This window comes from Rutidosis leptorrhynchoides, chromosome 3, assembly GCF_046630445.1.
Source record: "Rutidosis leptorrhynchoides isolate AG116_Rl617_1_P2 chromosome 3, CSIRO_AGI_Rlap_v1, whole genome shotgun sequence".
Taxonomy (NCBI): Eukaryota; Viridiplantae; Streptophyta; class Magnoliopsida; order Asterales; family Asteraceae; genus Rutidosis; species Rutidosis leptorrhynchoides.
Genome location: NC_092335.1, coordinates 631,639,104 through 631,662,114, shown reverse-complemented (window position 1 = coordinate 631,662,114; position 23,011 = coordinate 631,639,104). Strand labels below are relative to the sequence as shown.

Sequence of the window (23,011 nt, the reverse complement as noted above, 5' to 3'; positions counted from 1 at the left end):
TTACTCTAAATGCATCTCATAGATGTTGTTACTACTTATCTATATGGATCACTTGATAGTGATATATATGAATATACCTGAAGGGTTTAAGGTATCAGAAACATCTAACGCAAAACCTAAAGAAATGTATTCCATTGAATCACAAAGATTTTTATATGGATTGATACAATAGTATAACGGATTAAGTGATTACTTGATAAGAAAAGTGTATACATATAAACTTATTTGCACATGTGTTTTAATTATGAAAACAATGACCAGATATATATCGTAGTTATTTATGTCAATGGTCTTAATATCATAGGTACAAATAAAGAGATTCATGAAGACATTCAACTTCTAAAGAAAGAATTTGAAATGAAAGATCTCGGAAAAACCAAGTATTGCCTTGGTTTACAAATTGAACATATGCCTAATGGTTTACTTGTACATCAAACAACATATACTAAAAAAATTTTAAAACGTTTTAATATGGACAAGGCAAAACCATTAAGTACTCCTATGGTTGTTAGATCACTTAATGTTGACACTGATCCATTTCGTCCCTGTGAAGATCATGAAGATATCCTAGGACCAGAAGTACCATATCTTAGTGCAATTGGAGCTCTTATGTATCTTACAAATTGTACAAGACCTGACATTTCTTTTGCAGTTAATTTGTTGGCAAGGTTCAGCTCAGCTCCTACCAAAAGACACTGGAATGGGATCAAACACATATTTCGATACCTTCAAGGAACTACTGATTTAGGATTATTTTATTCTAACGAATCGAAACAAGATTTGGTTGGTTATGCAGATGCAGGTTATTTATCTGATCCACATAAAGCTAAATCTCAAAATGGATATGTATTCCTAAATGGAGGTACCGCAATATCATGGCGTTCTCAAAAACAAACACTTGTTGCAACATCATCAAATCATGCCGAAGTGATTGCATTACATGAAGCTACTCGGGAATGTTTTTGGTTGAGATCAATGACACAACTCATTACTGATTCTTGTGGACTAGAACGCGATAAAAGTCCAACAACTATCTATGAAGATAATGTAACTTGCATAACACAGATGAATGAAGGGTATATCAAAAGTGACCGAACAAAACACATACCTCCTAGATTCTTCTCATACACTCAAAATCTCATTAAGGACAACCAGATTGAAATGAGATATGTTCAGTCCAGCAAAAACTCTGCTGACCTTTTCACCAAAGCACTTCCAACTGCTATTTTCAGAACACATATTCATAATATTGGCATGAGGCATGTTCAGAAGATGTAACAATTCAGGCGTTGCCTACTTGAGGGGGAGTCAACTCTATGCTGCACTCTTTTTCCCTTAGCTAAAGTTTTATCCCAATAGGTTTTCTTTAGCAAGGTTTTTAACGAGGCAATACTAGTTATTCTCTAATAAAATTGTCATCCAAGGGGGAGTGTTATAAAAGTTAAATTGGATGTTAATTTTATTATTATTATAGATATTGTATAGTAGATTTTTTGAGTATAAATATGTGTGTTATGAGTTTATAAAAAACACTAAATATATTCTCTCATTTTCTCTCATATTCTCTCTATATACTTATTAGTAGTCTACAGTCAAGAACTAGGCCACTAAAAGTAGTTATAAGCCTACTGAATTATAACAAAAGTCAATATATGACAATAACTTAAATATCTATTGTAGTTTATAATTTTCTTATACAAATTCTCTGAAAAACAGAGAAATTCTACATTATTAATCGCACCCTGCCTTTTTAACATCAAAACAATCCAATAAAATATAGTTGCAAGATGACACTTTGTTGCCATCCCCAATCATACAAAAACAAGAAAAACAACATTTTTTTTAAATATACTACAAAGACAATAGAGGGCCATACCTTCTTGCACCAATTTCTATAACAATAGATTAACAAATTATACTAGTTTGAAGCTAGAAATCAAGAACTCATATGGGTACTACAAATGAAGTCTTACCAGCACCAGCAATTGCTCCAATACATTGTGCTAATCTTTTACATGATCCGCGCTATGCTATAGATGGCGAAATCATGACTTTTGTCTTCGTTACTATTTCCTCAATCTTCCTCTTCTTCCTTGTAGCTACATATCTCATCAAGCTAAGAAATAGTAGCAAAAATCCTTTAAACGATGATCAGAATTTACGTAATAATGCCTATCAAAGGAACTGGAATTATGAGGATATCCCTTGATACTAAAAGAGAGATTACACATCCTTTAGTTGTTCAAGTTCCATATTTGTAAGCAATGATAGACACTACTTGTACTCATCAGATTTTATACATCAAACTTGAAATTTAAGTAAGTTAATGGTATATATAACTGTACTTATTTCAGTTTGCTATGATTCATTTTGCATGCATGATGCTCCTTTAGTTATAATTAGTAATTAGTAATTAGTAATATATCACACATCATGATTTCAGCACAATCTCAGAAAGATGTTGTTTGCAGGAATTAGCACTTTCAGATAAAAAGTGCCAAGTATATATAAAGTCCTTCTGGTTTTACGATTCCACTATTAGTCAAAAACTGCTTATTATTTTGTAAGCATAGCGTGTTCCGTAGTGGCTTGTCTCTCTTAGCGAGAGGTCAGGAGTTCGACTCTCGTGGGGTGCAACATTGAACACAAGGTTGCCTCTTTACCCTTGAATTCCACCCAAGGGTGCCTTCCGCACATCGCGTTGCGGGGGCAGTGGAGGAGGGGGAGTTTTACCGCTCATGCCCTCGGATTGGGGCGGGTTTCCTCCTAGACAGCAGTTGAGGGCGGGTTATGCAATTGTACGTGGAAGATGAAAGCGTGAGTAGTTAAGTCACTGCTGTTCAAAAAAAGTTTGCACTGTAAATCCTTGTATGTTGGTTTTAGAAATCGCTAACCACAGACGTATTTTCATAAAACAATAAAACGAGTGGCTGCCATGGCTATGTTGCCCACAAATATATGGTGAAAGACCAAAAGTGTAGATTGATAGGGACATCTTAACATTGTTAACATTATGTTTCATTGAAACACAGTCACTCACCCCACACAATAAGGGTTTGATGCTTGTAAAATATCTCCACAAATGGGAACGAGGATCGAACATGCGCTAACATTTGGCAAGGGTACCATATCTAGGGCCGAGCTTCTAACTGGTACTTGAGCCACTGGCTCGTTGGTCTGCTCACAAAAGATGTCTTTGTTATAAGGGATATTTTTTGTTACAAATCACTTTCCAATAATGTCAAAACCTAAAGCAATGATTTACTTCTGAGCATGTTCAAATTACTAAATAGGTGGCATGTCAACATTACAAACAAAAATCAAATGTACAATCTCTAGCATAAAGATTGCAAAATTCAACAATTGCAATGGGTGATGTTCTAAATTACAGCATAGTACAATGACATTTAATAAGTTCTCCGACGCACAAGGAACAAAATAATCAAATCATAGGCTATCATCTTAGCACATTCAAACCCAACTAATGGCACATTTTTTGGTTATCATGGCGATAACTGAGTTAGGCAGCATATATTTGGTTAAAAATAATGTACCTCTGTACTGTGCCTCCGAATCTTACCTTAAACAGAATAAATTTTAGCGATGCTATTACGATGTCATGTGTTGTTGAATTGATTTGTAGCTTCCCTAATTTGAATGTGCTTAATATCATGGCGAATGAATTGGATATAGAGCGCGGAGCGGATGCTAGGGTTACAAAAATATTAAAAACATATACGGAGTATTATAAAATGAAGTGGATCAATATCTAGCAAAACTGACTTTTTCTATAGCAAAATAACTTTTTACATCTACAATAAATTAGGCATTTGACTATTATCTTCTGAGAGCTAAAAGTTAAAATTTTGTTCTCCGGTAATCTAGGCATCAATCATTTAATCGATTAGGTTAATTAACAATCGAGAACAAAGAACATTAATAAACTTATGTGAAATTTTAGATTAGATATATAAATTAATAGAGTAAACATAAGTTTAATATCTAAGACAGTTTGGCCGAGTGGTCTAAGGCGCCAGATTTAGGCTCTGGTCCGAAAGGGCGTGGGTTCAAATCCCACAGCTGTCATTTATTCGTTTTTTTTTCCTTGATTTAAGATTTAAATCAGAATTAGTCTGCAGTACTCAAAACTGATACTAATTTATTATGGCTTCAAGTAGCAATTAACAAAGGCTCTTATACAAACAAATACCATATCATCCAAGGTTTCAGTTTTATTCAGATTCAGATGAAATGATGAAGTAGTATCATTTTTAAGAATATGGTGTTCATAAACTGACAATGTTTACTTGTGCTTAAACATTTACATTGATTTATCATCTCATCTCTACAACATATAAGCAAAATAATTGATTTCCATAAACTTACCACACCAAACAAACCACTCTTTCTAAAAAAAAACTATCAGCTCCTAACCATTATGTTAGAAGCATCACCTCCAAAAACACGCGTCAACGAACAATAAAACGAAGTTTGTGCAAGCCTTATTTCAACAGTATCTATATAATTGAAACCTTTGTACATTCTCCTACAATTACCATTCATTCAAACTGCTCCCAATCACTGGTTATTTTTGTGGACATTCGAATATCGTTTGGTGCATTTAAGCTCCCAACTCCCGAGTCAAACGTTTGCCATTTTGTCGTTACTGAAACAGCAGGCACAACCCTTTCGTTCATATGGCTTGCTCTGGCTAACATCTTTAGGTTGTCTAAAATGTCCACGTAGCCCTGGACACGACGGACCTGTAAAAAAGCGTCAAAAAAGTTAGTTTAGAAAACAAATTCTAACACGAAATGTAATTTGTTTGACTTTTTTGATAATTTACCTCGACTCTTCTCTGCGCTTTTGCTTCTCCTTCGGCTTCAATTCCATCCAATTTGAGCAGCTCCTTCATGAGTAACTCGGTCAAAACTTCAACTTCCTTCTCTAGATTCTTGACGCCTTTTTTAAAAGATGTCTCCATGGCTACAACCTAAATAACCACTTACTAATAAGTTTCAGTTTTAGCTGATCTTACTTTTGAAGGTAAACAGCCAATAAAGTACTCTTCAAATATAATTAGTTTTGGAAATAAAAAAAATTGAGACTGCTTTGAATTTCGATCCTAGATTCGTTACTGAGTTTATATTAACAAACTTTTTTCGCCCATAAAAACCTTCGAACATGTCGTGGGTAGGTTGTGTTGTTTGTTGGTCACTTTACGTGTGTTGTATTCGTGTTCTGCTTAGCTTCTCGCTATTTTTTTTTTAATGAAATGTTTGCCTTTACAAAAAAAAAAAAAAAAAAAAAAAAAAAAAAAACTTCAAACTCTCAAAAACCTTACATTTGAAGTAATGCGGGGAACGAAGGGGCGAACAAAAAGTCAAGCCTTTTTTGAGTCCGGAGATTTTTTATTTGCGAGAATAAAGATGATTTCCTAAAAGTGATTTTGGACCAAACTTGGTTACCATTTGATAAATTTTCTTTATGGAAACTAGGTCATTTGATAGAACTAATAATTAAAAGTAACGTAAGTCGAATGCACCTTATGTGAGAGCTTATCCACTTCGCTTCTGACTTTCATGACTGCATCATACGCTTGTAAATAAACACGATCGTTGCTTTTATTAACGAGTTTTCGTTCTTTGCTAGCAGGGTCTTCTAACAGGATTACTTTTGACATGTCCTTTACACCGGCCATGTCTAGACGTTCTTCGTCTCCCTTTTCTTTCCCTCTAAACAATAGTCTTTGATCCTTGGTTTCTAAATTTGTCTCGCGAGCAAGAACCTCTTTGAGATCGCCTTCAAATGATTACGCCAATACAATTTTATAATACCAATGTGTGTTTGATAAATAAAATGATTAACTGCTGAATGGCTTGAAGTTTGAATGTTGAACAATTAAATTAAGAGGCAATCAAACGCACACTAAGATTCATAAAATTATCTAATGAATTGACACAGTTTAATTGTTTAAAGGCCATTTCAATATGTGACATTCTAAATGTACCAACGAGCATATGAGGTATGCACGATCATATGATGATATGATGGATGTTTTGCGACTCACTTGATGCTAATAACTCATTCTACAAATTGCCAACACTAACTTATCCAAGGTAGCATTTAGCTTACAAACAAGTCAAAAAAGATGCACAATATGGATGAAACAAGTTTCAAACAGATTTAATATCTATTTAGATTTAAATATTGATCAAAGTAAAGGTAGAAGGTTTCCCTGTTCAGGCTAACCGGGAAGGCGAATAATCCGATCTCATACTCTGATGTACGCAGCCCAGCAGGATTACTCCCTGGCTGTTTCCAACCCATCCATGACAACAACAACAACAACAACAACAACAACAACAATACCCAATCCCGCGCCTGCGAGGTATGGGGGAGGTAAGGTGTAGACAATCCTTCCTCTACCCTAAACTAGAAGAGAAGTCGTTTCTGTTACCACGAGTCGAGAGAATTCTCCACCCACGGTAAAGGAAATTCATCCCCCTCTCTACTCCAGGGTAGAGAGATTGCTTCCGTGAGGACATCCGGCTAAAAAAAGACTTTTTTTTTTTTTTTTTTAAATTTAAAACTAGAAAATAGAAATTAAAAAATAAATTAAAACATACAAAGATAAATAAAAAATAATAATAAAAATAATAATAATAATAATAATAAAATATAGGGGGGACGCCATGAAAATGGTAGAATCAGATTTTCATGGGGTTTAAAGCATGCCTAAGAATCAATTTAGGCTCTGAGCGGCAGTCAAGACGCCACTAAAACGACGTTTGTCGTTGCCTCAATAAATAGAGCCAAAAGACCTTGTGGACAGCAACTCGAGGGCATGCCGGGTGGAAGTTGTTGCGCAAGCAAAGAGCCAACCACCCTTAGCAAACCAAAAACCACTCATGCACCTTTACGGTAGACACCCCCGAAACCACCCAACTAAAAGGAACCAACCAAGCTCTAGAGCAAGGGAAGTCGTCCTCAGCCATAATGGTCCCATGACAATCACTAAATATTCGTCCTAAACGGGATTCGAACCTGAGACCTCTTGCAAGGAGCTGAGGCCCCAACCAATGGGTTATCTAGTGATGGTTAATATTGATCTAAGAAGTCTTTCAACATAATCAATCTCTTAGAACATGACTAAATGGGCACAAACAATAATTTAATACATAATCAGACTTCTAACATTTGCAGGCAAGTTAAGGCCATGAATGCTTTACAGGCTCTAAAGTTAAAGCCAACAGTGCATGAGATATTTGTACTGTACAACTATTTCAAGTACACCCACAAGTAAGTAAAATATAAAAGTCAACCAAACATCAGAACACAGATAATGGGCTAATTGTTTAATGATTAAAGACCAACATCAACAAGCCTCATTCAAGAATATTAAAAGATGACTTTTTTAATTCAAAAATCACATTAAAGATTAAAGATTCATGATTAAAGCACCAACAAGAATAACCCAAATCCAAGATTACTTAAAGATGAAATCTTTAGATAAAAAAAGGCAAAAAAAAGTAGTACCCATATGCATGATCAAGCTTAATTGAGAAAGAAAAAAAGAGGTTACCAAAACTTGAGGTTGAGGGTAAAGATATATGATGGTGAAAAGAATCATGGGAGACTTTGATGTTAATAATTGGAGCAGTATCATCACAACCCGGATCCGACCCGAAAAGTCTTTTTTGTACAAGCATGCCACCAGGTCTTACTTCCCAATCAATGGTAGGTTCAATTTGTTGTGGTGGTGCTTTTGGTTTACTTTTTTTTGACTTTTTCATCAAAATCATACTTTTATTTAAATTGACCAAAAAAGATAGTGAAGGAGGAATGGGAAAAAGGTGAGAAGTAGATGAGATAAAGAGAGGTGAGTATGAACATAAAATTGAATGAAATTAGTAAAGTGGAGAAGAGAGAAAATTGTGAGTGACATTACTTTAAAAAATGTAGCTACAAGAATTGAAAGTGACTATCCACCAACTGGTTACATTTGTTGGTTGATTTGCAGTTGCTGGTCGGACCATTTTATACTTTTAGTTTTAAATAAGGTTGAAAAAGACGCTAGACGGGGCGAAACGGTAGCGACCTCAAAACGTCGCAACGGAAAAAACGGGGTCGAGACAGGGTCTAAACGGATGTTGACTAATGTTGACTTTTATATATATAAATATATATTTACACATATTTTAGAGCTAAAAAACTTTCGTTGACAAGTTTGTACATATAATTGCTATTAGCGTTAATATAATACAAATTGGAATACTAAACTAAGTCAATTTTGATTGATTTGACCGACTTATGACCGATTTTAACAGAATTTCTGAGTTTTGACCGGCGTTAACACAATTTTTTCTGCATTTGACCTGATTTTTGACCGTTTACCGGCTTATAAGAAAACGAGACGGGGTCGAAACGGTTTAGTCACCAAAACGCCGCAACGGGCGTCGCAACAGACGCAACGGACGCCGTTTACAACAGTGGTTTTAACACATAATAATAATACCAATATATGAAATTAATAAATAACCACTAGAAGAATTGCGAATTGCGAATTGCGATGCATGTCTCTGTACGAATTATTGTAACGAGTTCTATTATCTTTTGTAGGCTAATAGGATTAGGTGGTGTTGGTCGAGTGAGTGGACTAGTATTTCAATTAGTTGTTTTGTATGATTGCATGTTTACTGTACATGGCTTTCCTCGTGGTGAAATTTGACTCGATAGATTTTTATAGAAATTAGAATTAGATTCACACAAACTAGTTTGGGTATGTGTCATATGAAATGTAACTCAATAGATATTTGGATCATTTCAATTTTGGGAAAAATTATACAAATGTAGATCACTTGGGTTTATAATAATTTGGAATAAAGCGATAAAAGGTAAATTTATGGTTCAATCTTCCATATTTTATGTATGTTCTACAAAATTTTTTGATCAACCTCATTTTTCGTACAAAGATAACTTGGTACAAATGATTCCGACACGTGTTTTTATATGGATGGAATATCATGGGTATTCATCTCGCTTTACGAGCTAATTAATCTACAAATGACGACTCGTTTTATGAGCACCCCTTGGCCACGAGGATCCACGAAAATACATGGTAAAATTTGATGTATTGTGATTTAATACTTTAAATCTAAACACTTGAATCTAAACATTTATTTTTTTTAAGGATTATCCTGAAAAATATTATAGAATGTAATAATAGAAAACAGCTAATTCAAGCAAAATCATAGAGCAACATACAACCGAACACTTTAGCTAACTAGAAAAAAACTAGAACACCAAAAAAAAAACAAGAAACGGATCTGGATGATCAGCCAAGTAGCCTTCATTTGCAAAACATGCGACGAGTCTTTGAAACGAATAGTCATGAGTTTCAGCCTGACATTAGCAAGTAACTTCAATCAATATGTCTTCAGTCCGAGTAATCCCTTTAAACGTATGATTGTTTCGCTTTTGCTATATAAAATAATTGGTAGCTGCAATACAAAGCTTTGCAAGCACTAATCGAGCAACATTATGATTCACCAACGGAAATAACATTAGCAAAAGATATTTACACACACACACACACACATATATATATATATATATATATATATATATATATATATATATATATATATATATATATATATATATATAGTGAAAGGTTCAGAGAGAACTTTTGATTGGAGTGAACTCATAAAATTATGTGTTGTTTTTTTTACGGCCAAAAAAATGATTTATATAATAAAAAACGATCCCTAGCAAGTCGCCAAGTGATGATTACAAAGGCATAGACAGCCATAAGTTCCAGTTTGAAACTAAATAACCTCTATTTTTAATCCAACGAAAAGTAATTAATCTAATTACGTCAAATAAACTACTTTTACTACAAAAAGGAATCTAGAAAAACGACTCCATTACGATAACGCCAAAGAGCCCATAACATCGTCACCACAACCGCGATAATCCGATTCTTAGAAGACATTTGTAATCGAACCCTTTCGAGCCATGAAACGAAAGAATCCCATTAGTCAAAACGAGGCATATTGCAATTTAACCAAGTCCGAATTTTGACCCACAAGTCCTCGGCCAACTCACACCCAAAAAACAAGTGATCACTAGTCTCAACTCCGTTAATGCAACATGGACAAACGACTGTGTGAATATCAATCCCTTTCGCGGATAGGTATCAGCGAACAGGAAGACAGTTCAAACGAAAACGGCATAAAAAATGTTCACTTTACGAGGAATAAACTTATACCAAATAGTTTTAACGAAAGTCGAGTCAAGTAGACGATTGTCTATGTAAATTCTTGCATCTTTAACCAAAAACGACCATCGTTACCCAATGAACAGGCCCAAAAATCAGTGTTGTCGTTTAAAATTGGAACCTCGACATTAGCCACCAACTCGTTAAAAGCATGGAGACTCCTACCCCTTAAGTTGTCCCTGACCCAATCCAATTTCCATGAACCATTAACTATTTTTTCAGCAACCGTAGCATTAGGAGCAGAATCTAGATGAAGTAAGCGGTTGAAACGAGAAGCTAGAGGAACATTACCAATCCACAAATCGTACCATGCGTGTAAATAGCTTCTCTCTCTATCTAAAGTTCTTCATAAATTCTCTCCCAATATATATAAGTTGGCCATTTCATAGAAATAAATAATAATTAAATCGTTGTGAATAATGAAACCCTTTTTCTCATTTTGTTTGTATAAAAGTTTAGTTATATGATTTAAAAACCCTTTCTTAACATCAAAGTCCCGTAGCTCAGTTGGTTAGAGCGTTGGTCTTATGAGCCGAAGGTCGTGGGTTCGAGCCCCTCCGGGACTAAATTTTTTTGACCATTATTCTATTATTCTCACAATCAAAAGTCAAAACCATATAGTAGTATTTACTTCGGAGTATTACTTACTAACACCCTTAAGTTTTAACTTTTTGGCCTAATATTCCCCTCTTCTTAAAAAAAAAGGTACTCCGTGTTTGCTAATAAATACGTTGCAAAAGCGATCTTAAATTAACTAGGAAAGAATACTAAAAACTAATTCGATCAATTATTCTAGAACGTTTCACAAATCACAAATGATAAATAGTACAATAGATTTGTATATACCACGTACCGTAACAACCACCTACTCTCCTTAACCTACATGTCTCATAAATCGTACATCTTGAATAGGTGAATAACAATCATTGTAACAAATGATTATGTGGTAATACAATACTTTTCTTTGGTAATGAGGTAACAGGGCCGTCTCATTAATTCTGAGGGTCCTGTACAGACATAAAAAGGGACCCTTAAACGTTAATTATTTTTTGAGTTAAACTGATATGATTCTCTTTATGAACCAACGCTAATTCGGCCCAACACTAATTTTCTGGGTTAAAAGTATATAATTATAAAGGATTTACAAAATTTAGTATTCCTTAAGATTTTCGGACACTGTGCGATCGCACACTTTGCACATGTACTAAGACGCCCATGTGAGGTAATACCCTGTAAATATATTTATAAAAAAAGATGTTACAATGAAGCACAAACCGACATTAGAGACGTGCCTCTAAGCCGAACAACCAAACACCAAAACAATTAACCAACCCATGATACCCAGTGTGTTCATATAATCTTTATCAAAACTGAGTCAGATCCTGAGTCTAATCGGGTGAAAATCTTATGGACATGGGCGGTTTTATGTAAAGGCAGGGGGTGGGGGCTGCCCCTAGTGAATTTGCAGTTTTTAGCAATTTAAGTGTAAAAATTTCGGATTTTTCGACTTTGCCCTAAGTGAAATTTTTTTTTTTTACCCCAAAACCTACATATTTTGCCCAAAGACCTTCAAATGTTGTCCAAAAACATTCAAACTTTGCCAAAAAAAAATGCTACGTTTTAAAAAAAAGTTTCGCCCCCCAGTGAAAAAAAATCCTGCTTCCGTCACTGCTTGCTGACCGAAATAAAAATTTGAACCATTGAGCTACTTGACGCAATATTTTTGGATATGAATTATAGTAACGTAGTTTGGGTAGTCACACTATAATTTGTATAAGCATAAAACTCGTGAATTGCATGTATTGGGCTGATGGCTCACGATCCGCCATCAACAAGGCCCATCAAAATAAAAATATAGCCATGTTACTATCCTTAACTTTTCTTTTTGGTTATGAAATGTAACTACCTATTAGCCGGAGGTTCATGCAAAAGTAATCTCTTTATCCATATAATATTGAGAGAGATAATTTTTTCTACTTTGGTGGTGTATCACTCTGAATGGATAAATGACTTATCTTTATTTTTAGGATAGGGGAAGGATTGTCTACATCATACCTCGCACATACCCTACTTTTGTGAGATTAAGTTTTGTTATTATTGTTTGTGTTGATAAGTACATAACTATAGTTATAGATTTGTGTTTTCAAAAATAAAATATAATTAGGTTTAATGAGAAATAAGTAATATAAATAAATATAGGGCGCGATTCAGGAGAATAGAAAAAATTTATGAAGAGAGAAGCAACGTGATAAATATTAATCAACATTAATCAGATGAATGTTATTTAACATTCTTTACATTCGTCACACACCTGATGAATACTTAATAACATTCATCAGTTGGTTGATGAATGTTATTACGTTGCTTCCTCTCTTCCCCTATAATGGATTTCTCACGACAATCCTGAAGACTCGACAATCCTGAAGACTGATATATATATATATATATATATATATATATATATATATATATATATATATATATATATATATATATATATATATAAGAATAACCGTTGATCAAAAGTCAATGATAACCGTTATGTATTAAACATTAATGCACATTAACAACCAGTGTCGTTAGAAATATCATTTATTTAATACTACACTATATGGTTTTGGGAGGTGATTTTCACACAATATTTTTTGATCTATCTATATTTTTTTCTCATAAACAGCATATATCACGATTATCATTATTATTATTGTTATTATTAGTTATAATTTTTAAAAATATATAAAAAAATTATATATTTTTATAATTTTTAAGAATTTATAAATTAAAAATATATAAAAAATGAGGGACGCTGTTAGCTTTTTGGGGTAAAATGGAGGGACCAACGACATTACTGTTATTTCGAAGAAAAGAGTAAAAAGACGAATTTACCCTCACATGCAAGGCACATGGCATGACTTAACGGACTTTTTTAACAGAAAGTTGACGGAGGGACGCGTAATCAAAAAAAGTGATAATAGAGGGACGCTGAAAGCCAAAAAAAACTTGAGGGACGCTGTTAGCTTTTTGGGGTAAAATGGAGGGACCAACGACACAATTATTTCTTATTTTATTCTAAGATATGTTAAATTTATTTTTCACTTCTTTAAATAAATAAAAATAATATGATAAAAATATTTTGTGTTCATACTTTATTCATGTATAATAAAAAGATAAGTAAAAAGTACTTCGTAAGAGATATAACTGAAAAGTTAATAAATAGATAAATGTAATATATTTTTTTTAAACTGTATTTTTTTTGTCTCGTGATAATGGAGTTGGGACAAAGAAAGTAGCAAACAAGCATGTGAGCTTAACATTGATCAAAAGTCCTACAGTGTATTGTTCTGATTTGCACCATAAGGCTATATTATAAACTTCATTTTCACTTTTTAATTATTTCTTGTAAAGGTATCATTATTAATTATTATATATTTATTATAAAATTGTTAAAATGAACATTAAAATTTTCTAGACTTTGCAATTGCTCAGGTTCAAGTGTAAGTAATTTTTTCTTAACAAATGTAAATTTTATTAAGCCTCTAGTAAGGGACTTGAGGTCAGACAGAAGAATTTCAAAGGTTTTAATTGTCAATTGTTCTGGTTGATAGAATGTTTGCCCTGATAATACAACCATTAGAAAGAAAAAAAACGTGAAAGATCAAACCAATCTACTTTTTTCATTTCCGAATTCGTATATAAAACTCCATTCATATGCCTCCGAAGTAGCCAACATGTAGCCTCCGTAATGGAATAGAACATTTTTTTCAATCGACTAGCAGCTCACAAGTCCAACCAGAATATAAAGTCTGCCAAACTTTCAAAATTTGTAACTTTTACATTTTTTTTTTTTTTTGATAAGCGAGGAAACCCTCCTATACATTGGCTCCCCCATAGAAGGTAAAACCTCGGGTAATCAAGCCCCCGAGCGCGAGACCTGGTACCGGTGAATTGCGTATTATGCGCACCCTCTAGTTGTAGTGACCCGACCTTTTCCATGTTTATATATATTAAATGAAATTGTTATTTACATGATTAAGTGTTTCCAAACATGTTAAGCAATCAAACTTGTTAAGACTTGATTAATTGAAATAGGTTTCATATAGACAATTGACCACCCAAGTTGACCGGTGATTCACGAACGTTAAAACTTGTAAAAACTATACGATGACATATATATGATTATATATATATAGTTAACATGATTTTATTATAAGTATGTATCTCATTAGGTATTTTAACAATGAGTTATATACATAAAAATGAGACTATTAATTTAAGAAACTCGAAAACGATATATATATAACGATTATCGTTATAACAACGTCTTACTAGGTACATATGAATCATATTAAGATATTGATACACTTGGTTAATTATGTTAAATGATAAGTAAATATATTATTAAGTGTATTAACAATGAAATACATATGTAAAAATAAGACTACTAACTTAATGATTTCGAAACGAGACATATATGTAACGATTATCGTTGTAACGACATTTAACTATATATATATATCATACTAAGATATATTATATATCATAATATCATGATAATATAACAATTTAACATCTCATTTGTTATAATAAACAATGGGTTAACAACATTCAACAAGATCGTTAACCTAAAGGTTTCAAAACAACATTTACATGTAACGACTAACGATGACTTAACGACTCAGTTAAAATGTATATACATGTAGTGTTTTAATATGTATTCATACACTTTTGAAAGACTTCAAGACACTTATCAAAATACTTCTACTTAACAAAAATGCTTACAATTACATCCTCGTTCAGTTTCATCAACAATTCTACTCGTATGCATCCGTATTCGTACTCGTACAATACACAGCTTTTAGATGTATGTACTATTGGTATATACACTCCAATGATCAGCTCTTAGCAGCCCACGTGAGTCACCTAACACATGTGGGAACCATCATTTGGCAACTAGCATGAAATATCTCATAAAATTACAAAAATATGAGTAATCATTCATGACTTATTTACATGAAAACAAAATTACATATCCTTTATATATAATCCATACACCATCGACCAAAAACACCTACAAACACTTTCATTCTTCAATTTTCTTCATCTAATTGATCTCTCTCAAGTTCTATCTTCAAGTTCTAAGTGTTCTTCATAAATTCCAAAAGTTCTAGTTTCATAAAATCAAGAATACTTCCAAGATTGCAAGTTTACTTCCAAGTTTTCTAAATCCATTCCAAGTAATCATCCAAGATCAAGAAACCTTTGTTACTTACAGTAGGTTATCTTTCTAATACAAGGTAATAATCATATTCAAACTTTAATTCAATTTCTATAACTATAACAATCTTATTTCGAGTGGAAATCTTACTTGAAATTGTTTTCGTGTCATGATTCTGCTTCAAGAACTTTCAAGCCATCCAAGGATCCTTTGAAGCTAGATCTATTTTTCTCATTTCTAGTAGGTTTATCCAAGGAACTTGAGGTAGTAATGATGTTCATAACATCATTCGATTCATACATACAAAGCTATCTTATTCGAAGGTTTAAACTTGTAATCACTAGAACATAGTTTAGTTAATTCTAAACTTGTTCGCAAATAAAAGTTAATCCTTCTAACTTGACTTTTAAAATCAACTAAACACATGTTCTATATCTATATGATATTCTAACTTAATGATTTAAAACCTGGAAACACGAAAAACAGCGTAAAATCGGATTTACGCCATCGTAGTAACACCGCTGGTTGTTTTGGGTTAGTTAATTAAAAACTATGATAAACTTTGATTTAAAAGTTGTTATTCTGGGAAAATGATTTTTATTATGAACATGAAACTATATCCAAAAATTATGGTTAAACTCAAAGTGGAAGTATGTTTTCTAAAATGGTCATCTAGACGTCGTCCTTTCGACTGAAATGACTACCTTTACAAAAACGACTTGTAACTTATTTTTCCGACTATAAACCTATACTTTTTCTATTTAGATTCATAAAATAGAGTTCAATATGAAACCATAGCAATTTGATTCACTCAAAACGGATTTAAAATGAAGAAGTTATGGGTAAAACAAGATTGGATAATTTTTCTCATTTTAGCTACGTGAAAATTGGTAACAAATCTATTCCAACCATAACTTAATCAACTTGTATTGTATATTATGTAATCTTGAGATACCATAGACACGTATACAATGTTTCGACCTATCATGTCGACACATCTATATATATTTCGGAACAACCATAGACACTCTATATGTGAATGTTGGAGTTAGCTATACAGGGTTGAGGTTGATTCCAAAATATATATAGTTTGAGTTGTGATCAATACTGAGATACGTATACACCGGGTCGTGGATTGATTCAAGATAATATTTATCGATTTATTTCTGTACATCTAACTGTGGACAACTAGTTGTAGGTTACTAACGAGGACAGCTGACTTAATAAACTTAAAACATCAAAATATATTAAAAGTGTTGTAAATATATTTTGAACATACTTTGATATATATGTATACATTGTTATAGGTTCGTGAATCAACCAGTGGCCAAGTCTTACTTCCCGACGAAGTAAAAATCTGTGAAAGTGAGTTATAGTCTCACTTTTAAAATCTAATATTTTTGGGATGAGAATACATGCAGGTTTTATAAATGATTTACAAAATAGACACAAGTACGTGAAACTACATTCTATGGTTGAATTATCGAAATCGAATATGCCCCTTTTTATTAAGTCTGGTAATCTAAGAATTAGGGAACAGACACCCTAATTGACGCGAATCCTAAAGATAGATCTATTGGGCCTAACAAACCCCATCCAAAGTACCGGATGCTTTAGTACTTCGAAATTTATATCATATCCGAAGGGTGTCCCGGAATGATGGGGATATTCTTATATATGCATCTTGTTAATGTCGATTACCAGGTGTTCACCATATGAATGATTTTTATCTCTATGTATGGGATGTGTATTGAAATATGAAATCTTGTGGTCTATTGTTACGATTTGATATATATAGGTTAAACCTATAACTCACCAACATTTTTGTTGACGTTTAAAGCATGTTTATTCTCAGGTGAATACTAAGAGCTTCCGCTGTTGCATACTAAAATAAGGACAAGATTTGGAGTCCATGTTTGTATGATATTGTGTAAAAACTGCATTCAAGAAACTGATTTCGATGTAACATATTTGTATTGTAAACCATTATGTAATGGTCGTGTGTAAACAGAATATTTTAGATGAACATTATTTGATAATCTACATAAAGCTTTTTAAACATTTATTTATGAAATAAAGGTTATGGTTTGTTTTAAAAATGAATGCAGTCTTTGAAAAACGTCTCATATAGAGGTCAAAACCTCGCAACGAAATCAATTAATATGGAACGTTTTTAATCAATAAGAACGGGACATTTCACTAGTCACACTCCCTTTTTGAACAATTTGACATAGCCAGGAATTTAACCCGGGTGTTGTGCTTCATTGGGCAACTCGGTGGCCACTCAGGCAAGCCTGAATGGTTGTAACTTTTACATTTAACCATACCATTACTCTCCTCCACAAATCCTTCGCAACAGAACATTCAAACATTACATGATTAACCGATCCAACCCTGCAAGAATATTGCGGATCAAAAGCAACTTAATTCATCTTGTCTTCATACGAATCGAAGGTAAACGTTTACTATCAATGTAAGTGTGATTATCACTTAAAAAATAAGTATCTTTATTTGTGATGACCCGGAAATTTTTGACCAAATTTAAACTTAATCTTTGTATGATTAACATTTTCGACACGATAAGCAAAGTCTGTAAAACTGAATCTCAAAATTTTTGAACTACTTTTATATATTTAAATACCCTTCGGTTATTTTCGACGATTCGCGAACAATTATATGTAAATAGATACATATATACTATAACTTGAAAAGGTAACAATGTATTAATTATTTGATACCGTACATTAAACTTATTGGTTTAAATATCTATTTGAATATATATGATAAGTTGAAATATTTATTATTAAAATTTATTTATAAATAACTTTCAATGTGTATTTAAAAACTGATTTATATATATTAAAAAGATATATACATATATATAATTTCAAGTTATTTAGTAAACGATAGTAACATTTCAAATTGCTACAGTACCCAAAATGCTACAGTGTTTTTGAAAATCACTATTTGCTACAGTGAAATTGACTTTGCTACAGTGAATTGCTACAGTAAAAATTGACTTTGCTACAGTAACTTTGCTACAGTGGTATATTTTATGGATGATTTAAGACTATATTTTGACAAAGGTACGATTCACGAAACGTAAAGTACAAGTTTTCTCAGCGTACGAAAGGGCGTTCGAAAAACCGGAACCGGGACATAAGTCGAGTGACAACGTACGACTTATCGGAACAAAAATTACAAGTCAACTATGCACGTGAATTTAATATAATATATAATTAATTAATTTAAATTATATATATTATATTTATATTTATTTTATATTATGTCGACAAGCTAGGAGCCAAAACAATGTGAGCTGTCCCTGGTCCTCATGCGAGTCGCATGGCCAGAAGGCCATTTCCATGCGAGTCGCATGACTCCAGATTTCAGGCCAGGTTCTATAAATTGCAACATTTTCTGCCGAGTAAAGAAAGAAAAAAAAAACACACACACATATATTACTCCGTATTTATTATTATTATTATTATTATTATTATTATTATTATTATTATTGTTATTATTAAGATTAATATTATTATTAATCTTATTATTATTATTAGTAGTATTAATATTATACATAAAATACTACGACGAGGTCTTGAGCGTGTCACTTTCAAAATGAGTTTCCGAGCGAGCTAGAGCTAAGGAAAATATGGGTTATTACCAAGGAGGTTATGGGTAATGTTCGGGGGTATTTTTGTGAAGCAAACCTCGTGTTTATCATCTCCGATGCGTCTACGTGCTTTCCTGCAATATTGTATATCAATATTAAACAGTGAGTTTCATATGATCCCTTTTACTCAATATATTTTTGGGCTGAGAATACATGCGACTGTTTATAAATACTGAAAATACTAGATTTATATGCGTGAGTTTCATTGATCCCTTTTTATACATATTTTTGGGCTGAGAATACATGCACTGTTTTATAAAATGAATACAAAAACTAAAACTGATTTGAGTGAGTTCATTTGATCCCTTTTTACATATATTTTTGGGCTGAGAATACATGCGCAGTTTTATAAATTGTTTTACTAAATGGATACAAATACTAAAACTGATTTTGTGTGAGTTTCATATGATCCCTTTTACTCTCTACATTTTTGGGCTGAGAATACATGCAAATGCTTTATTAACCGATATACAATATTTATATGTGTGAGTTTCATTGCTCCCTTTTTAATTGCTTTTGCAATATATATTTTTGGGCTGAGAATACATGCACTTTATTTTAAACGCAATGGATACAAGTACATACTAAATTCTACACTGAGTTTAAACCGAAAATCCCTTAGCTTTGGTAACTAGTAACTGCCGGTTATAAGAACTGGTGGGCGCGAGTAGTTATATATGGATCCATAGGGCTTGATATCCCCGTCCGAGCTAGAGCACTAGCCTTTTAACGGACGTATGCTATTTGAGAAGCGTACACGTTGGTTTGCGTGTATTATTAAGATGATTATACAAAGGGTACAAATTATATATACGTTAAAGTTTAGTTACCATGGTGCTCAATTTCGTAGAATATTTTTGATAAACGTTTCTGGATGAAACAACTGAAATCTTGTGATCCACTTTTATAGAATATTTTGATAAACGTTTCTGGATGAAACAACTGAAATCTTGTGATCCATCTTTATATACAGATTATACGAAACATTAAAACTATGAACTCACCAACCTTCGTGTTGACACTTGTTAGCATGTTTATTCTCAGGTCTCCTAGAAGTCTTCCGCTGTTTGCTTATATGTTAGACAAGCTATGTGCATGGAGTCATACATGGCATATTTTTCAAGGAAACGTTGCATTCACCAAATCATCACCATGTATCTTATTTTGACTGTACTGTCAACGGAAGTACTATTGTAAACTATTATTTACAGTGATTGTCTATATGTAGAAATCATCAGATGTTAAAAACCTTTGATTTAAATATTCATTTATGGTGTGCCTTTTCAAAAGAATGCAATGTTTACAAAACGTATCATATAGAGGTCAAATACCTCGCAATGAAATCAATGAATGACGTATTGTCCATATGGATTTGGAGCGATCGTCACATTATTCCCACTAGACCAATAACAAACAAGGTTGAAAAAAACGTGAGAAGAGATCGAGAAGGTCGAGACCTTGGAGCGTCAGAACAGTCAATAGGGGTCAAAACGGATGTTGACCAACGTTGAATTCTTATATCGATGTTTCAAACATATTCATTTCAAACATAAATATTTCAAATTAAACATATATATTTGCCTTTAATTTGAAATATTTATGTTTGTAATATATATAAAAAAGTTAACATTTGTCAACATTCCTCTCAACCCTGTCTCGGCCCCATATCGGATCGACCGTTTTTTAGCATTTTGACAGTTTTTTTTACTGTTGTTAACCGCTTTTTACCGTTGTTGATCGTTATTTAATTGTTGACCCTCTTTTACTCAATTTTAGATCCGTTGCGACGGTACACTAATAAATTCGTTGTGACATTCGTTGCGACGATCGTCTCAACCCTTTTTTACAACACTGATAATTAATCATTCGCAAATGATAATGAATTATTCTGAATTATATTAACAATATCAGAGATACTCTGTTCATTCCTGCCTACAATTTGATCCCTAATCCACCTCCAAATACAACTTCCATTGTAGCAAATTTATCGGACACCATATTGGTATAATTGATTGAATTGTTCATAGAAATGTTTATCTAAAGCCCATTATATTGCCATAACTTTATCTCAAGCCCATTTTCCACTTTATGTTTAATTGGATTTAAGGGAATTAAATCATCTCGTAAGAAATTGAATCTACATATTTTACTCTAAGAGAAGCTTTACAGACAACCTTTTATTATCAGTCGAAGTAACTAGCGTTAGTGTTATTATTAACATGCATAAGTGTAGTACATAACGATTAATATTGACTTTTCAGTGATGTTTATTCATGTGTACAAATTACAATATACTTCATTTATTTACTTTAACGACAACTTCAAAATTTGTCGTTAGAAGGAATCCTAACAAAAATAATAATAAGTGTGATATGTTTATAGAGGCAGTTTTTGGACAATAATCGTTTAGACCGATGGTGATCTCGGCTCAGGTCGGACCGTGTTCTAGGCATTTTCAATCCGTTTTTGACCAACTAAACTCTCCACATGACACTAGTTAACAGAGAATACTAACGATAATGAACGTAAAGGACCTTGAGTATAACACGTAAAGGACTATGACTGTAACATGATTCAAAAGTAATTAGAATGATTGTAATTAAAAAATGAAAAATTTCGCACATAGTAAAACGACTATGTAATTTCTTCTTCCCAAAATTTTCATGTTCACTAAACATTTTTATACAATTTTTTTTCGTCAAGTAACGTACATTAATTATACGATTATTAAACTTAGTTCTTTAAACATCAAGCCTCCAACTCACCGTCACTAACATTTACCGACGGATGAATTTTACCTCCAGATCTGTTACTATTATTCAACAACTTTCGAAACGATTCTCCTATCGAAGAAATGTCGTTTTCTTCAGCAACATTCGCCGTTTCATGATCAATCTCCGTAATCTGAACAATTTCATTATTATTTGTCGATTCGGTTAAATTCAACTCGGAATCGGTTATTTCAATTTCTAATTGATCGGTTTTACGACTATGATTATTACACTGAATCGATGCACGACAAATCGGACACGTTGAATGTGAATACAACCACATATCAATACATTCAACGTGAAATGCATGTCCACAATCAGGTAATTTCCTTCCAATTTCTTCATCTTCAAATAAACTCAAACAAATCGCACATTCTAATTCGTAATCACGATCATTATCGTCGCAATTGTAAACGAATAACGGTAACGATGCGATGATTGAAAACGGAAGCCCTAGCTTTGAATTTGAATGATTGTGATCGGAATTACTTGTGTCGATGATCGTGAAGCGGTGATGGAGTCGCGATCCGATGACGTGTGGAACGGTGACGGAACGGCGGCTACGGCGGCGTGATTGGAGTAGGAACCAGCGAGTGTAGAGATGGAGGAGCAGGACGAAGAGGATGACGAGAAGGAGAGAGATGATTGCTGCGAGCATGAGGTTTGTGTTGTATGAGAGCGTTGTACGGATGATACGAGTGAGGGAGGTGGCGGAATCTGGCGACGGTGGTGGTGGAGTGGACATTGTTTCAGGTGGTGGAATGAGTAAGCGGTGTATGAAAGGAAATGGAGTGAGGTTGGTGTTTACTTCTTTAATTTTTAGAGTATTTAAGTAGTGGTCTGTATGTAAATTTATTTATATTTATATTTATATTTATTTATATATATACTAACAAAACACTCATTATTCACCAATAGTAATCAGGGGTATTTTCGTCATTTTTTTTTGTTCCCAACGATAAAAGAATCAACTTTCGTAAAAGAACCAACCCTTCAATGTTACCAAAACATGTCGAAAAAAATTCTTTTTTTAAAAAAATCAACTACTAGTAACTTTTTTTTTTTTT

General features: G+C 33.0%; 2 protein-coding genes and 2 non-coding genes across 4 annotated transcripts; 2 read left to right on the top strand and 2 right to left on the bottom strand.

Moving 5' to 3' along the window:
• The first annotated feature begins 4,006 nt into the window (after positions 1 to 4,006).
• On the top strand, positions 4,007 to 4,086 carry TRNAL-UAG (transfer RNA leucine (anticodon UAG)). The gene has a single exon. It is a non-coding gene; the product is annotated as a tRNA-Leu (tRNA).
• Positions 4,087 to 4,285: 199 nt separating this feature from the next.
• LOC139899041 (BAG family molecular chaperone regulator 4) lies at positions 4,286 to 7,969 on the bottom strand. The gene is made up of 4 exons (XM_071881845.1): positions 7,586 to 7,969; positions 5,546 to 5,802; positions 4,847 to 4,993; positions 4,286 to 4,763 (listed from the first exon to the last, which is right to left on the bottom strand). The coding sequence occupies exons 1-4, from the start codon at positions 7,803 to 7,805 to the stop codon at positions 4,560 to 4,562; spliced, it is 828 nt and encodes a 275-aa protein (XP_071737946.1). The 5' UTR covers positions 7,806 to 7,969; the 3' UTR covers positions 4,286 to 4,559.
• Positions 7,970 to 10,774: 2,805 nt separating this feature from the next.
• Positions 10,775 to 10,848, top strand: TRNAI-UAU (transfer RNA isoleucine (anticodon UAU)). The gene has a single exon. It is a non-coding gene; the product is annotated as a tRNA-Ile (tRNA).
• Positions 10,849 to 21,810: 10,962 nt separating this feature from the next.
• LOC139899040 (RING-H2 finger protein ATL2-like) lies at positions 21,811 to 22,713 on the bottom strand. The gene has a single exon (XM_071881844.1). The coding sequence runs from the start codon at positions 22,687 to 22,689 to the stop codon at positions 21,922 to 21,924; it is 768 nt and encodes a 255-aa protein (XP_071737945.1). The 5' UTR covers positions 22,690 to 22,713; the 3' UTR covers positions 21,811 to 21,921.
• Between the last annotated feature and the right edge of the window lie 298 nt (positions 22,714 to 23,011).

Coding starts and splice junctions, on each gene's coding strand:
- LOC139899041 (XM_071881845.1), bottom strand. CDS start 7,805: ATGATTTTGATGAAAAAGTCAAAAAAAAGTAAACCAAAAGCACCACCA. Junction 5,803..7,585: donor ACCCTCAACCTCAAGTTTTG/GTAACCTCTTTT, acceptor AATCATTTGAAG/GCGATCTCAAAGAGGTTCTT. Junction 4,994..5,545: donor TGGATAAGCTCTCACATAAG/GTGCATTCGACT, acceptor GTGGTTATTTAG/GTTGTAGCCATGGAGACATC.
- LOC139899040 (XM_071881844.1), bottom strand. CDS start 22,689: ATGTCCACTCCACCACCACCGTCGCCAGATTCCGCCACCTCCCTCACT.